This window comes from Nicrophorus vespilloides, unplaced genomic scaffold (genome assembly GCF_001412225.1).
Source record: "Nicrophorus vespilloides isolate i.1.1-1 unplaced genomic scaffold, Nicve_v1.0, whole genome shotgun sequence".
In the NCBI taxonomy this organism is placed as follows: Eukaryota; Metazoa; Arthropoda; class Insecta; order Coleoptera; family Silphidae; genus Nicrophorus; species Nicrophorus vespilloides.
The window spans coordinates 53,736-72,296 of record NW_017098848.1 but is presented as its reverse complement, the minus strand read 5'-3'; the positions used below and the strand labels follow the sequence as shown (position 1 = coordinate 72,296).

Sequence of the window (18,561 nt, the reverse complement as noted above, 5' to 3'; positions counted from 1 at the left end):
GGTGAATGGGTAGGGGGAGGTGTAAAATAAAGCGGAAGACGCATTGCCAACATCCACAATAAAGCCGAAGTTATTTGTCTCCTCCGTCGGAAGGAAGAAACGTAGGGATCTGAGGGGTGGTGGTTTGGATGGCAGAGGAAAGGACAGATGCTTTATATTACTATGGGGATTAGCCTTTATATAGGTGTTGACGACCGGGCAGGACGCCGTAATTCCTTGCTCCAGTTTATATCCTAGTCTATTGTCGCGGCCGTAGTAAACGGTCCCAAAGGTCTGCAATTAATCCAGCGGCAATCCCGGAACGGTTAGCGGCGGGCTCGAATAGTTGGCGGTAAAGCCTGGGGAACGGTTAGTGGTCAAACTCTGGGGGGCTTCACAGATTCCGCAAGATTCCAACGTTACGCCGCAGCTATTCACCAGCAATGTATATATATACATCGTGTGTATGAGAGAGAGCGAGAGAGAGAAAGAAACCGCCCCTTGGATTGAGATTAAATTGCATAATTACTACCAGGACCGGCGCTAAAATTTATGCCGCCGGCAAGACATGCATTTCCTGCCCCTTATAAAATGATTTTGTACACATTTATGAAAATTTGTTGCCCATGGGGAAATACTCAGTGTGTCCATTCAGTAGCATTCACAATCGATAACATAGAGAAATTGTCCAGTTAAATTACTACTTCAATTTGTGAAAATGTTACAGTATTTGATATTTATATATTAATTGTGAAACAATGCTGAAAATAGAAGGCAAGGAATATCCAGTTTACATATCTTATAATATGCTTACTAAATTTCTAATTTGAAGAAAAATAAATGTTATAAAATTTATGTTTCATTACAAGCATTGTTTCGTAAATAGTTTTTATTTTTCAAATTTCAATTATTTTGATTAGTAAAGAATATAGGTATTGATTGACTTTACTTATCAAAATACTAGTAAAGTAAAATATATATATTAACTGTTACAAGGTCATAGATCTTTCCGTTAAAAAATACTACTTTCTTAATTATTTCATATATTTATATGCAACTTAATGCTGAAAGTTCATTATTAGTTAATTTTGTACAACAATTAATGGACCATGTATATTGTAAATCAACACAAATATTTTCGAAACAATTTTTAAATAATTAGATATTTGGATTTTTGTCTTCTAGATATCTATTACTTATCTATTTCATAATTTTATTACTATACATATACATATATACGTATATTTTTTACGATAGACAAAAATTTTGAAAATAGTTGAAATTTTTAAGTCCATGTACAAATGGACTTGGAAAAATACAATTTTCAATTGAATTCTATATTTATTTTAGAATGTTTCGTATCATTTTTATACTTTTGTATTCTATTCATTCACATTTATGGATAAACAATTTCATTTTTAATTGTACCTTTATTTTTATTCCAATTTTTGTAATTTATTGTTGCAATAAATATATATTTTATTTTGATTAACATTTCGTTTTTTTTTATTACAATTTCTTTCACATTTACGAGGAGTAACGCGAAATCCTGAGAACAGTTTGAAGTCCACTGGTTTAAATTAAAGTAAAACATATATTGATGAACGGCCGCTGATTGATTCGAACCGCGCCGACTTTTATTTATTAATTTGCATGAAATTCCAATAAATATTCTTTGAATTTTGCATGTGTGTATGTATATGTATGTGTAGAAGCGCGGATCTCACAAACACACGCGCGATCCCATAAATTGCGGATTTTCAGCGCGCGCTGACATAAATATAGAGTTAATCGAAAAATGTCAATCACAACCACCGCTAAAATGCATTTTTGACCGGCTATAAAATATTGAAAATTAATACTAGACGCGACCCGTGCACCCCTCCACCGCCATCTGCCAAATCACAAACAAACAAAAAATAAATATAACCATGGAGAATTACAAATTCATAACCGGAAAACACTCTTTAAAGCTTCCCATGCAGCTTGTTTATTTGTTTGCGTATTTATTTATTGCCGATCGGTTTATTTCAACTAATGGAAATATATTTGTATCCACAAACAACAATAACAACAAACGCCAAAAAAAAAACAAATGAAATCGCAGAAGGTTTATCGGTCGCATAAGTCCGGAAAAGCGCGCTTACAAAGCAAACAATAAATGCGCATTTACAAATTGTTGACGCGCAAATCCATGCATCGGATTTGTTATAGAAAATTATGCGAGGCGAACATCAAAAGCCGACCGCCCCCCAAAAGCACGGGACGAGGGGGGTCCGGATTTTGCGTAGACACGGAGAGAGACAATGGAATCAACTGTGAAAATCGAACGTGGCGTTCCTCCCTCGAAAACATTACAAGCGCATTACACTTGTCACGGGAATTTTCGCAATCATTACTCATTCCCATTGCACAGATTCCACGTGGGATTTGGCAAATGCGAAATGGAAATGTAAAGGAACTGGGAAATGAAAAAAAAAACTGTGCAATATGATTACGGCCTCATTACGGACGAATTCGCGCTGACCGCAGCGGGAAAACATAATGCCGCGGCATTAAATGACGGCTCCAGATGATTCGGCATTTCTCGTCGAATGGGAAACGCACGCGATTTCTATTTCGTTTCCGTTGGTAATCGCACACATCCAATCCAATGGTCAACGGTAAAACCGTTAAGTTTTCGTGCGAGAAGTCCCCGAGCCCGAAGAGGTTCCAGGAGCCGGAAGGGATGACCGACGTTGATCTCAGGCGGCTGTCTCAGATCAGCGGATGCTCCGGTAAGTAAATCATAACGACACAATAAATAGAAGAATATTTAACGATTCTTCGACAGACTCTAATTTCAAAAAGTACGATCCCAAGTCAATGAAAAAGAGGGTCTTCAAAGTTTTCTTTATTTTGGCCTCGATTGGCTTGGCTGCCACCATCCTATTCTTGTTGATCACCAATAAAGGTAAGGAAAACATCAATGATATTATTTTGTAACTTAGATATAGATTTATTTAATTTCAGTTTATTCTAAATTCAAAATCGAATTTTGGAGTTAAATTCAAATTATATTGTAGACGTGCAATCGATTACTTTAATAAACTCCTTTTTCTTTATTTTGTTATATATTTCAATATGTGTAGTTTGAGTATAATAGTTCAGTGAGCAAACTGTAAAATAAAAATTCTATTATATTTTTACAAATATAGCATATTCCAACATAACCTAATTTAAATGATATTATATACTTATACCACCACAATATAAGAAGCAACCAGCTTTTAGATTTTTTTTGTCAAGATAGGTTGCACCTTATACTTGCGGAAATACGGAACTTAATTAATAAAAAAATATGAATCTACATTTAGCATTGTAATTATTGCATATGTTACGAGCTATGCTGTTGTTGAATTTGTAATTATAAAAATTTCCCGACAGAAATTACCTAGTTTTTGTATAAACTACCTAGACCAGCACTCATCAACTTTTTCGTCTACGATCCAATGAAAATATAAGAAATATTTCGCGGACTTGTTAACATTTAAAACATAAATATAAAAAAATACGTAAATAGTACATTAAGTAAATTTGGACCTAAATCATGTAGTAGCGGTCCGGTAAAAATGACTGCAAACTTATTATTTATGCATCTAATATATAATACTAATTCTAGCTGATTTTCATTAATTAGCATTAATTATAAAATTATAGGTCCTAAATAGAAATAAAATTATAAAATAATTAATTTTCAGGTAATCAACTGCGCGCTCGCTACGAAACTGAAAACTTTAATCAGTTAGTGGCTTATTATCGCGACAAACTGCAACGATGCAAATTAACCGAGAGTCTTGAGGATTGTTGCTCTTATCTGACGGAGAATAAAAATGAAATAATCCTTCAAGACTGCTCAATTCCACAAGTTCTGCAGGCCGTGGCAGAACATGAAGCAAAATTCATAGAAACGAACGTCTTGCTGCTAGACGATGATTACTACTATGATCTGTTCGACGATGATATGTTCCCCAAATTTCTAAATAAAAAGTCCATCGGTTCAATCCTTAAAGCTCAGAGCACAATCGACGATTTTAAGGTACCAACCATTCACGATGACAATGTTAAACTGTCATTGTATAACACCTCGATCAATGTAACATCTCCAATCCAAAAGCGTCAAACTGAAGAAATTGAGAATGTGGAAAATAAAGAGATTATAAAAAGTTCTCCTATTGTTGTTGAACAACCCAATGAACGTGATGATACAAGTAATGTTAATGTCCAAGTGCACGATGCCATTGATTTTTTAAGAAGATTAGAAGATGAAAACTTAAAGTTTATCGATGATTTGAATATACCAAAAATTATTCACGAGGAGAACAATAAATTATTAAGAGTTAACAAGGAGAATATTGATAGGATAGAACCGTTTTTTGCAAATCCATCCAATGTTAAGGCATCATCTCTCAGTGATGAATCCGTTTCAATTAATTCCAAGAAAATTATTCCTTTTTTCCCTGATCAAAATTTTCCAAATGAAAATCCACAAATACGACAAGCTGTTGACTTTTTAAAGAGGTTAGAGGAAGATGAAATGAAGCTTCTTGATTCTAGGAAGAAAAGACAGGTTCAGCAAATCCTGCACCAATTCCCACCTGCAAATCATTTTCCTCCAAACCACTTTCAACATAACAGACCTGAATTTCATGGTGGTAGTAATTTTCACAAAAATCCGAGCTTCGTTCAAAGCCAGATTATACAAACAGTGCAACATAATGAATTTCCGCCACAGGAGCCGCACAATTTCCACACTCCCACTCATTCCAAATCAATGCAATTTCATGGACAAAGTCGGATGGATCCACCGCAAGAACCATTAGAGTTTACCATAAATCCTCCAAACCAGGAGCTTTTTAGACATGACGAAAATGTGCGGATGGAACATCCTAGCTTCCCGGGATTCTTTCCGCCTGCAAATGAAGAAAGGATACATCCAAAATTAGAGGAGAATAAAGGTCAAGTAATAGAGATACCAGATGAACCTGTACCTGACTCTAATTTGGGCGCTCCTCCAAAAATGATAGGATACTTTCCTCCAGGTAGCGTCGAACGGATTAAAACGACACATAATAAAAATGGCGACATCGAAATGCCGATAGAACCTAATCTTCCTTTAAAGAATGGAGATTATAATCCGAATTTAGGAGTTAGTCCGCATTTTCCATCGTACTTTCAAACAGACATTTCAGAAAATATTAAACCAAAGATGAATTTAAACCAGAACGTTCCTAACAAAAAACCCGAAAAAACTGAACCAAACTTAGGAAATGGCCCGCAGTTTTTTCAGCAGGACCTCTCTGAAGGAGTAAAACAAAAAGTTGAATCTGGGGATGACACAAATCTCTCATCCCATTTTCAATTTGACCTTTCAGAGAGGGTATCACCTAAAATTAATACAAAACAAACCAACGTCAATCAATCATTGAATTCACAAAACTCGTCGGATATTGTAGCAGCCATCAATCCAAAATTACTTAAAGAAAAGCAAAATACGTCGTTCATGGATTCAACACTGAGAATCAGCGCTGATAATAAGATGGGTCAGTTTTCACCAGGAGGAGATGATCAGATTAATCAACAGAATTCCGCCAATCTTAACTTTGCTAATCAAAGGCAATGCGTTCCGTCGTATTCACCGCCTTTGGGTTCTTCCTTGCCAATCATGCAGCAGCAAGTTCCGTTCTCCTATGACCCTAAATACGCTCAATTGATTCCGATTTCTCTATCTCGAAACCAACCAAATCCGTACGTCATTAATCCACAATACAGTTACATGTCTCCAACTTATAGCGCCATTCTCACTAATGGTAACATGATGGGTGCAAACACAGGTATTTCAACATCCGGCCCAGGTGGCCAATATTTCGTTTGTAATCCTATTCAACAACAAACTAATCATGTTGCCGGAATGCCCGGAGTTGAAGTGAGAAATGCTGATTTCCAGATATTAACTTCAATAAATAAGTAAGTTTTCTTACTACAGCATTTATGTGCTATATTGTATGTTTTCATTAGAGGTACTAGAGCTTCGGATAATTGCGCTTTTGGACAGGAGATGTGCGCTGACAACTCTAAATGCATCAAAATTGAAAAGATATGCGATGGAGAAGTCCACTGCCCCGACGGAAGTGATGAAGTCTATTGCAACTGTAAATCCAGGATAGCTCCTTTCAGACTGTGTGATGGATATTTGGATTGTCCAAATGGGGAAGATGAAATTGGCTGCTTTGGTAATTTATTCATATTATTATCATACTTTCACAAACTATATGTTTTTTGTTGATATTTAAGAGAAATCAGCAATCCATTCTATTTTATAGAATAGTTCAGAACGGGCGGCCTTTTAAATGTTTTATTATATATACAGAACAAGTTACATTTTTAGATAGTTTGAGTTGCATACACTGCTTAAGCTTTAGCTCTTTCAGAATGCTGAGTCAGAACGGTCGGTCAATAGTTCTTTGTATATTATTTTACAATAAATTTTGTTTATCATAATTACTTAAAACAAGCTTACAAATATATAGTTTGATGAATTAAATGAAAATCCATTTATAAATCTTCAATAATACCAATTACCATCCAATTGTAATTTAAATGATGTAGTTTTTCTCAAATAACTTTCTTCAATTTTTTTATGTGTTTTCATGTAATATTTAATATGTTACATATTAGATGAATATGATTATTAGTAAATTTTAAATGAATTAAGTATCTTGATGTTGGAAAATGTGGTCTAGTATCACTGACAAGTATACTAAATATATTTATCATATTTAGGATGTACTCCAGATTCATTTAGTTGCGACGATTGGACGCAACATCGTCCTGCAACTTGTATTCCTTTGAGTCAAAGATGCGATGGTTTTGCGAATTGTCCAACCGGAAAGGACGAGCAAGATTGTATCGTGCTGCTCAACGAGGTTGAGAGTTCCGAAGATATTTTTAAAGTTTCCACGACAGCTGGTTTCTTGCATAAGAACTTCAAGGGAAGATGGTATCCGGCCTGCTCGAATTCGGAAACGTGGGCTGTTCAAGTTTGCAGGAATTCGGCCGGTCCCAACACGCTGTAAGATATATCCCAGTATATTTATCCACCAGTTTCACCTGACGTTCGTGTTTTCGTCGTTCGTTTTTCAGACCGCCGCTAACGCACATGATCCCAATCAATTACGAGTACAAAGGTTCTTATGCAAATGCACTGCCGGAGGAGCAAATTGATATTGTTGCGAGCTGCGTGGCGGACAGGGCCGTTTACGTGGAATGCCCGCAGCCAACTTGTGGAATGCGAAGTGTAACAATGAATCCTTATAGGCAGGAGGAGGTGGACACGAGCGCCGAGGAAATAGCAGCTCGTTTCCGGCCTGCAAGGGCTCTGAACGAGAGCGAAACCATCGTGGGAGATGGGAGGGTAGTCGGAGGAAGAGCATGTCAGCCGGCTGCCTGGCCATGGGTCGTCTCCATTTACAAGAACGGCGCCTTCCACTGCGGAGGTGTTCTCATCAGCGACACGTGGTTAATAACGGCCTCCCATTGTGTGGAGAAGTAAGAGGATAGTTGTCGCTGCCTTCTGGCGACTTCAATTGACACGATGTTCATGTTGTTGTTGTTATTCTTATTCTTCTTCAGGTATTGGCAGTACTATTACGAGATCGAGCTGGGAATGCTGAGACGTTTCTCGTACTCCCCGATGCAGCAAACAAGATTTGCCTCGCACGTTATCCCGCACGCCGACTACGACAGGGCCAATCTGAAGAATGACTTGGCGTTGATGAGGCTTAATGCACCGGTTAAGTTCAATCGCTACGTGAGGCCAATATGTTTACCAACAGAATTCACGGCGGGGCAGAACTACGACAAAGGACCTATTCCTGGAACGATTTGCACCGCCGTTGGATGGGGTGCCACCGTTGAACATGGAATTGATCGTAAATATTATTAATGATAATGTATATACAATAAGACCTCATTTAGCGCTTTCTTGATTAACGCGGTGTACTCAATTATTTTATTTACTATATTTTAATTCATTTAACGCTGTTTCGTTTGAATCGGTAAATAATTTACTGTTTGTTTAGTATTAAAGATTGGAAAAATTCTCTTCCAGTAACAATTGTTCTTAGACGCGATTTAATAATCCTGGTTTTAATTAGCGTTTCTGGAATGAATTATGTTCCCAACCCAATAGGTATCACTGTATTTCTATGTCAGTTTTGAATATGTAGCTCCATCGATTCCTTATAACCTTTTATTTGAATGTCTAAAGTATTTCGATGACTTTGTCTGATTTTTATAAATGACATCCTTGTGATTACGCATATGTAATGTAGCCGAATCAGATATAATTGGAAGACAGTGCTTTCAGTAATACGAAATTCATGAATATATTTGCCTTTAATGATTACGGTTCTATTTTTGCGACCAAATATTTCTTATCGATCCCACTCCATTAGATATTTCTTTTTGGTCTCAATATCGTATTTTGTCATCTGACTAATTGGTACTATACTAGGCGTTTGATTTTCCTCGTTATTATGAACATTAAACTTTTCCTTTCATACCTTAGATATATATCTTAGTTGAATATAATTCAAAATAGTCTTTGTTTTAAATTTCAAATTTTCAAAAAAATCTTAATTGATCATTCATTAATATATCTGAAGGTTGCCATTTCATACAATTAAAAGTGATGTTTTTTTGTATTAAGGTATATTTAGTACTAACTAACTAACTATATTGCAGCTGATCATATGAGGGAAGTTGAAGTTCCTGTTCTGCCTATCTGCAAGCATAAAGAAGACGAAGATGGTCACGAAATATGCGCCGGGTTGCTTGAAGGAGGTCGGGACGCTTGCCAGGGAGACAGTGGTGGTCCTTTCCTCTGCAGGAACCCGAACATTCCGAACCAATGGTACCTAGCAGGAGTGGTATCACATGGTGAAGGATGCGCCAGACCAAACGAACCTGGAGTATACACCAGAATTGCACTGTACAGGAATTGGATATACGAGCACGCTAGTAAAATCCATCGAGCGATTTGTATGGTGTTATTGTTGTAATTCGCTAAATTTCAGAGGACGATATGTTGCCGCAAAGAAAACCATTGTACCATTGTCCCGGCTATGTTTGCAAAAGGATAAACAAGTGCATACCAAAGAAGAGACGATGCGATAAGATCGTGGACTGTTTGTATGGTGATGATGAGGTGGACTGCGCCAAGCGTAATTCTATTTCGTCGCTGTTCAAGCACGCCGTGCGACACATGATGCTGGACGACCTATCTAGATCTAACGGAGAAAACGCCAGCGTGGAAGTGACTTCTCCGATCGGAGATAGCATCGCCCCGACGGCGTTCCAAATGGAAAACACACCAATAACGGATCCGGTGAATGGCTTGGCTTCTGTAAAGGATGACACCTCATTTGCAAGTCCGGCCGGCCTATCTGATCGGAACGAGTTCATAAGTAACACTACTGCTTCGCTGCAGCGGCTAGATGAATCTTCCGTGAAAGCGGTCCGCGATCCTTTGCAGGATGGTCGCTTCTTGTGCACCAGGTTAGCTTCTGCTGATCATCGTAGATCTATGATCTATATACTACTACTGACTGCTGACTGTCCGCTCTTTTCTCTCTCTGTCTCTTCTACAGGATGCTCGAGATCATACCGCTGGCGAAGAAGTGCGATAAAGTAATCGATTGCCAGGACGGCACCGATGAGGAGTTCTGCACTTGCTCGGATTACTTGAAAAATACCCATCCCGAGGCCATCTGCGATGGAGTTACCGATTGCAAAGACCTATCCGATGAAAGCAATTGCGGTTAGTCAACTTCATCTTTCATTAAGCTAAAAGTAAAATCGCGTACACTATTTCCATTCCAAAATATCGAATATAAAAATATATTTCCAAAGTTCGGATAATATAAAATTGGAACGACCACAAAATAAATTAAAATGAAGGGAACACATTTTACTTATTATACCTTGAAAATTTTATAATTAAGAAACAATTAATTTAACAATTTGGATAAAATACAAAATCGTGTAGTAATCTAATTTGAATTTAATTTGTGATTGAAAATGCCTTCTAGTTCTACTACTCTAACTTATCATCTGCAAATCTTTTTTACCTCGCGACATACTGGGCGAGAATTAAATTGTTTCGCGACACACCAAATAAAAATTCCAACAAAATTAAAAGGACTAAATTTTCTGATCCTGATAATGATTTGGCAGACACTGTTCTAACTGTACCTGTCTAATAGAATCAATAAGACCAATCTAGACAACTTTAAGTTTAAATTAAAGGTTATTTATTTATATTAAAGGATATTTTGATTCTTACTTTAGAAATAATTCAGTTTGGTAGTAAAACATTTAATTTATAACTGCTGGAAATAATTAGCTCATTAAAACCATCAGCAAATTATACATGGGACGCATATTACAGAACTGAAATAAGCAATTATTATAAAATTATATATTCTCATAATCCAATCCATTAATAATTACAATTTGATTGGAACATTGTATATAATATAGCAGTAACTCGTCACATATTCGTGAAAAAAGTACATAAAACTTTGTGGTTTCATTTTCACTTTTTTATTTATAGTTGCTTTTTCTGGAAAGCGGCTCGGTTTCCATTTCAAAGAATGCAAAGTAAATTTTAATTAGTTTCGACGAGCTGTGTTTCTGGTTCGCCGCGAGCGCGCGAATCCATAAAATTCGAATTCCGCGCGAAACATGCGGCGGCCGCGAGTATAAGTCGGCGTGAATTAACGCTAATAAAGAGAGGCTTTACACTTAATCAATTCGCGATGAAAATGAACTGTTTCAGGGAACTGCGCGTCAGATGGAGAGTTTTACTGCCGGCTCAGCAGGATTTGCATACCGCTCGAGAAGAGGTGCGACAACACTGTCGATTGTCCGCAAAATGAAGACGAATGGGATTGTTGTAAGTATATCTTTTTTATGAACTTTCAAGTTACGATAAGTATATTTAGAAATTATTATATTATTATATTTGTGAAAGCTGAAAGCTTTTAGTAAAAATTCGACATGAAATTGAAATACTACTAACATTATTTAATTCAAGATATTGTATTTCTTTATCAAAGGAGATTTCATTGATTATTTTTTTAATAAAGATAAAGAAAAATAATTATTAAAGATATTAAAAAAAGTTGCAAGAAATTATATATATATATTGTTACATTAAAACGTAATCAAAATTCATTCAAAAAACAGAAAATTTATTTAAAACTTTACTTTAAGAAAACTTGAACCAATGTTAAAATTGATCTTCATGATCAGGAGAAAACAGAAAGTAACATGAATAATTGTAGTCACGTTGCTTCAAGAGGTATAGCCATTTCTATAATATATTATAAATCCAAATACCGTCTTTATTGTCTAATATCTAGTTTTATGTTAGTGTTACTAATATTGGTAATCGTTGGTAGTCCTGGGTATTAGTACACCGTTGTTCGGAATGCATTCATTTTGGTAAATACATGGCAATTTCTGTTCTGGAGCCCCGTAATTGCGTGAGGCCCTGATTTGAGAGGTGCACAGCTATAATTCTACGTTTTGTCTGTAGTTGCCCTGAGCGATAAACATAGGATGGTGCTGGACGCTGACCTCCGACCCGAGCTGAACATAAAAGGTGTTCTGGCCTTTAATCGCGTTGGAAATTGGACCCCGGTGTGCGGTAATTTCACGGGCATCGAGGGAAGAATAGCGGCGGACGTTTGCGTAACGTTGGGCTTCGCCGATTACGACAAGTACTTGCAGATGGTCGTGGCCGATGGACCCTTGCCAATTGCCGGAGCAGGCGAACGCCCGGAAACGGAAGCTACCGCCAACAGCACCACCTCCTGCACGGGTTTGTACGTAAAGTGTTCTAATGTGACGATAAGCGCAAATGAAATTGGAACGGAAGATCAACTGAACGTTGCGAACGACATCCACAATTCGCCCTGGAACGCCGCAGTTTATGCTAACGGCGATTACAAATGCACTGGGGCAGTCCTCGACATCGACTGGATACTAACATCTGTTAATTGTTTCCCTGGGATCCTCAAGTGAGTCTCTGCGTTAAGTGTATTACTTTTATTCTACTTGACAAATCGTTATTTCCAGATTGGATCAGAACTACGTAGCCGTGTTACTGGGTGCCGGCAGGGGTCATTTCGTCGTCGGAGGACCCCACGAGCAGATCATCGCTGTTGGCGAGTCTCTTAGGGTCGGCCAGAGCGATGTAGTTCTTCTGAAGCTCCGTGAAAAACTCACCTTCACCAGATACGTGCGACCGTTGCACTTCCAACGAAAGTAAGCGCAGAAATCTCGAAAAACTGAAATCGGCATTCGCATATTACACTTACACTTCATCTATCCATCCCCCTTTTTTAGGAGCGATTTCGTGCGGTATAAGGAAACCTGCGTCGCGATGGGCTCCGATCTTAATCTGACCGCCAAAGCTGTTTTATTGAAGCCTGTCCAAAATTGTACGACTGGTTCGAGATGCTTCAAGCGATTAGACGTTCCGCCGCCTGAATGTAAAGTACGCTATATTCCACTACAAATCTTTATTACCTCTTTACCCCAAGACATTTTCAAATTCACATATACAAAGCAATTTATTCACATACATTATTTCACATAAGGACAAAAGGTTTCTATTGATCAAGATTTTATCCATATTATTCAGTTTACTTTTGAAATTCTATTATGTCTAATATAAAAAAAATATTAGTTACAAGTTTCTTTGGATATTATATAAATACAAGGAATATTTAGTTCATGTACTTGAAATAATCGAGTATAAAATACAGGTGTCCCTGAATTTACGTGGTACCAGTTTTTTACGTGTAAATTAGAACATAATATAGGTGGTATTTTTTATACATGAAATTAATTAATGAAATTTAACGTAGCCCATTTTTTTCCGTGAACCTTTTATAAAAACAACCTATTGTACTTGCTTATAATAATGCATATATTTAAACATTCATTATTTAAAACCAATCGAACTTATCAACGGTATCAATTCAATGCACAGTAAGTAGGCAACCTTTTTACCATACTTTTTATTTCAGACTATATTATTCGCGTAAGAAAAATCTACGTGGAACGAAAAATCACGTAAACACGGGGCTTTCTATATAATTACAGTGGAATCTCACTTAACGAGCATAATCCGTAACAAAATTTCCAAATTTTTACTCGTGTAGTAAGCGTTCAATTTTACGAGTCATTTTTCTTACAATTATACAGGTTCCACTGTATATATTACTTGGTAAAAACTTTAAGATTCAATGATTATTCTTTGAACTACTTACATTCATGTTTACACGAATGTCTTTAATATATTCACAATATTAATAAATACAGTATAATGAATAGGTTCTTATAAGTATTTATAAAGTAACTAATTTTGAATTTATAATTATAAATTTTTAAATGTTGTTAGGAAAAAATGCAGGTATTTTAAAAGCAACAAATCTCAATATACACAGTCGATGATCAATCAGAAAAGATACGTTGTTTACGATGCAGAACGTCATATATCAATAATATTAATTGCGAACACTGGAGTATCTTCTTGATCAAACTAAATCTTGTATCACGTTTGACTGCTTTCAATAGAATGATAAACGGAATAGCTTCTGTGAAAATGTAACGAATACATTGTTAGTCGCGGCATGTCATGAAAGAAAATATGAAATGTGATCATATCATTGAAGGTGGACAATTACAAAAATCCCTGGAGCGGATGCATAGTGTGCGACTCGGGCCACGGATTCTACCCAGCGGCGGTCTTCGAAGAAGTGCGCGGAGATTGCGGCTTCACGAAAACAACCTCCTTCCCAAGTTTATCCAACATCAAACGGTTAATACACCAGTATCTAAGTAAATCTAAAAAAGCAAACTATCCGGGCTTCGGGCAATTTTTCATTTTATTCTGTCTCGTTTGTTTTGTTGAAATTACCAGAACGTGCCACCTTCGCAGTCGAGCCCCCGTCCTGCACCGGTTTCAGATGCAAATTGGGCAAGTGCATCGGACCGGATAAGCTGTGTAACAGGATTCCTGATTGTCGGGATGCCGAAGACGAAACAGCGGAAGTTTGCGAGGATACGGCCAGGCAGTGCCATCTTACGGACACTTGTCGTGAGTATAGGTTCTAGTTTTCTGTAGCGCCTCAGTGTGTGAATGGAGGAACTGGTGCTTCTAGTTTGCAACTTGGGTGAGATGCGTTGCGCCAATGGAAAGTGCGTACAGAAATCTGTATTCTGCGACCAGAAGGATGACTGCGGCGATGGTTCCGATGAACCTGACAGATGTACCTGTCAGGCTTACCTACGTTTGGCAGATCCTTCTAAAATCTGCGATGGAGCAAGGAACTGTCTGGATAGGAGCGATGAAGATAAAGAAATCTGTAGATGTACTGCAGGACAATTTAAATGTGGTTTGTGAGTATCTTCTTGAAGATTTTTTTATATTTTAGAAACATTAACTCTTGTATACACCTCAATAAGTACATTATCATGAATTAAGCCTAGATTAATTTAGAAGCAGTCTAGATATTTCCGCAGTTATTACAATAATACAATACTATAAATCATTTTACACAATATAAAGTTAATAAATATGAATCATTGTATACATTTTAAATGATAAATTAGTTTTATATCTTCTTATATTATTCAATTACAACATAATTCATGTTTTAATTATACATGTTTGTGTCTTTAATTATTTATAATATTGTATAATTGTTTCAATAAATATTTTTAATTATTCAATTTCAAAAAATACTGTTTACAACAACTTGAGGCGATCAGACCGATACTCTTTGATAACTTTGAATACAGTTGAATGGCACTCATGTATAACGATGATGATTTGCCAAAGTAACAAGCTTAACATCATATGAATTTACACAATTGTATACATGAATAACTTTGCAGTTGATGGTCATTTATAAATAAATGGTTCGAGCAAATACATTTATTAATATTACAGTAACATAATAATAATTACTTTTATTTTTAATAATAAATCATTTAAATTATTTTTTAAAGCTATTTTTATCAGAATAATATAAATAATAACGGTAGACAAAATAATATTAAGTATGTAATCATTTTCAACTATCCAATGATATTAAGAATATATACAAATAATATTTTTCTTCAATTATGAAGATCTTAGTGACGATGCGATGCGAAAAGTTATTGTCGAGAAAGTATATAGCTAGGATGTTTGTGCCTATTCAGGTATTTATTGGTATTTCTCTCAATGTTTTTTTTTGTACTCCCTCGTATATTCTCTTGTTGAATACGTACCATTCAGTCGAAACATTTCAATACACTTACAGTCATATCTCATAGGTAAAATACTACGTTCCTTCCAAAGAAAATAAAAAGCTTGATCGAACAAAGAAAATTAAATAAACTTGCATACAAAGTGAAATCATTAGTTGTTATCATTTTTCAACATAATCTTCTAAAATTTCGTTTCATTGTATACTAAATATCTCAGCAAATTATAAAAAATCTTTGATTTCTCAAGCAAATTATATACTTTTTTTAATGATGGAAAGTATAATTATATTTTTTAAATGAAAATGTTTCTTAGATTAAAATTTCAATAACATTAGTTATTCGCTCAAAAAATTTATCAATTATAATGATTCCTGATTGTTTTAAAATACTTATTTAGTACTGTTTTTGTAAATTTAGTTGTAAACTTGCAATTAATTGAAGACAAAAGCAATACAACTTTATCTCGAGGCTATATAAAGCTTCGAACTTAATGAAAGGTTTATATAGATCGGGAACTTAGTTTATGAGCACAATCGCCTTCACGAGGATGACAAATGACCCATTGTTCAGAACACAAACTCCGCTTATAATCGGCTAATTGATGCGCTAAATGTCGTTTCTTCATTGTGTTTACGATAATTTTCGCACCCTCAAATTGCGGAACTTTACAATAAGCAGTTATGGCCATCGGTGAAATAAAACTCGCACGTAACTATTGCGATCGGTTCCGGTAGATGGCGGCTCTAACGAGGATCAATTAGGCCGGAGGAAGGATCGATTCCGTACCCGTTGCTTAAACTAATTAAAAAGAAAATCAAGACGGAATGATTCGTTGCACGCTAATAGTGCATGGAGATCACAGTTATAATTTGTTTATCGTTACTGGCGCGATGCTGTCAAGATAATGAGAGATAATAACTTCTATGAAATGATTCCAGGACACCGTATTGTATATCTAATGACATGGTGTGCGACGGATACAAGGATTGTCCCGACGGCGAAGATGAACATCAGTGCGTGTCGCTGCAACCGCTCAAAGACAAGTATGATCGTACAAAAGATCCGAGTAGGAACTCCTATTAATGCTTTTATTTTTCTATACCACAGTTCAAATGCCGGAGAGGTTCTGACGCGAACTCGCGGTGTTTGGCATCCCGGATGTTTTCCGGAACACTTGACCACCAGCGAACTGGAGGGCATCTGTGGTACTCTTGGATTCACCGGAAGCAGCGCTTCCTACCTGCATACGAATACGAGCTCGATCGATGGGACAGCTAGCAGACCGCTGATCGATCGGTTCAATTTCTTTTGGATACACCGGATGGCCGGAAGCGCTAAAGTCAAATTGGCGATGCGCACCGGAAGCGAACCGTTCGTCACGTTCGTGCCGGACCCCAGCTGTCACCGGTTATTCATTGAATGTCTTTAGAAATAAATCACTACAGTATCTTTATATTTGTTTGTACATATTTATTTATATAAAACCCTTTTCTAATTCAAAACAAATAACCTATTTGCGTTAGCTTTTGGTAGACTTATTCAGGTAGAAATATAATTTCCATTTACTTGCAAAAAGATATGAAGTATTCTACATTTATTTAAGAAGACTCAATATTTATATTGTTTAAAATAAAAACTTCTTAATTTCCTTCTTTTTTACATCATATATTGTTCACTAACGTATTGTTGTAATAAACATAATTTTAAGAATAAAAAGAAATGAAACTTCCACATATGCAAAATGTATCAAATAACGATTTAATAATATCAAAATTATTTCGTACTTAAATGTTTTAATATAGGTCAACAATCTTGAATAGCTTCAATTATTTAAAAAAAAAGAAATTTAATTTTGCAAAAAAGCAGAGCAAAAATGTTATAACTTGTAACAGATGGTTCTCGGTATATAAACAAATTTAAGCTCATAAATAAAACTTTCTGAAGACTATATAACAGATGCGACTGCGAGTCATAACTAAAATGAATAACATTCAAATCCATAATTTGTTACTCTATTCAAATCATCTAAGACACATTCAGTTTTAATGTTTAGTTAATTGGTATGCGCAATGTAGTCTTTCTGTTCTTCAAATTTGTTAAAATATATGGGCCAGGTACAAAATATTCGAAAAATGCATTTAATGTGTAAATACATTCTAAAATCTATTTAAACCTATGAATATAATTATTGGGAAGAACCTAGTAATTGTTTTTGATTCTCAGTAATTATACATAATGTTTCAGACAATGATTAAGACAAATAATTGATAATCCATGATACATCTCAAATATTTATGTATTTGAGCTGTTGATATATTTTTCACGGGTCTATCAAAATCCCAATCCCGACAACCGATTTTGATATTGTCGGGATTTTGATACAATCTAGATTTTGATACTGTCGGAATTTTGATACAGCCGGGATTATGGTTGTCGGGATTTCGATTGCCACCGATTTTTAACTAATATATTTGCATTACTCTCATGACTATTATTTGATACTGTTTTTGTGATATGGTGACACATATCTATCTTTTCAAAAAAATTGTAATGGGTCGCGAAATGACAGCTTTCAACTGGTTTCAAAGTGAACTCTCTTGTAGCAGTACAACCACAAACAAATATGTTGGGTAACACGGCTAAAAGGTTGAGAAACACTTCTATGCAGCATTTCTGCATTTTTTAATTTTCTGCATTTTAAAATAATTTCAAACATTATACTTGCTACTTACTAATAATTATATGCTGTTTATCTAAATAGACTATAAAATTATTTCATAAATTAGCACTTCTTTTTTCAATCGAAATCACCTAACAGTAATTTATCAAGATAACCCATGTGAAGTTAACATACATATGAAGAAACATAATCGTCGGCTATTTTATTATTTTAAAAATCAATGCTAAATATTATCACGATTTCTTAACACATAAAAACAAGCAAATATACTAGTAGGATATTTGCATTCAATTCTTTGAAGGAAAAAAGTATTAGAATATATTAAATAAATATAAATTTATTAAACTCCACACTTTTGAATATTTATTTAAATTTAAATCAAGTACGATTGATGCAAATGTAGTTATTACTTATGCATGTGCATTAATCATCTCTTATAATTGTACATGTAAATGAGATAGTTTCTATTATTAAGATAATTGATATAACAAATGAACACAATTATTACTCATCTAAAGAATGGTTGTATTGTA

General features: G+C 35.5%; 1 protein-coding gene across 1 annotated transcript; it reads left to right on the top strand.

Annotated features, from left to right (window-relative positions):
- Positions 1-2,618: 2,618 nt before the first annotated feature.
- On the top strand, positions 2,619-16,801 carry LOC108563355 (serine protease nudel-like). Its single transcript, XM_017922007.1, has 19 exons — positions 2,619-2,756; positions 2,813-2,932; positions 3,720-5,985; positions 6,037-6,251; positions 6,802-7,090; positions 7,162-7,566; positions 7,651-7,949; positions 8,764-9,039; positions 9,096-9,576; positions 9,669-9,838; positions 10,859-10,975; positions 11,621-12,104; positions 12,163-12,351; positions 12,433-12,583; positions 13,767-13,932; positions 14,015-14,191; positions 14,256-14,493; positions 16,287-16,391; positions 16,456-16,801. The coding sequence occupies exons 1-19, from the start codon at positions 2,633-2,635 to the stop codon at positions 16,775-16,777; spliced, it is 6,594 nt and encodes a 2,197-aa protein (XP_017777496.1). The 5' UTR covers positions 2,619-2,632; the 3' UTR covers positions 16,778-16,801.
- The last annotated feature ends 1,760 nt before the right edge of the window (positions 16,802-18,561 follow it).

Bases quoted from the DNA above. Each gene is read 5' to 3' on its own strand.
- LOC108563355 (XM_017922007.1), top strand. From the start codon at position 2,633: ATGGTCAACGGTAAAACCGTTAAGTTTTCGTGCGAGAAGTCCCCGAGC. The intron at 6,252-6,801 runs GTAATTTATTCA...TATCATATTTAG, and splicing joins AGATGAAATTGGCTGCTTTG to GATGTACTCCAGATTCATTT. The intron at 7,950-8,763 runs GTAAATATTATT...ACTATATTGCAG, and splicing joins CGTTGAACATGGAATTGATC to CTGATCATATGAGGGAAGTT.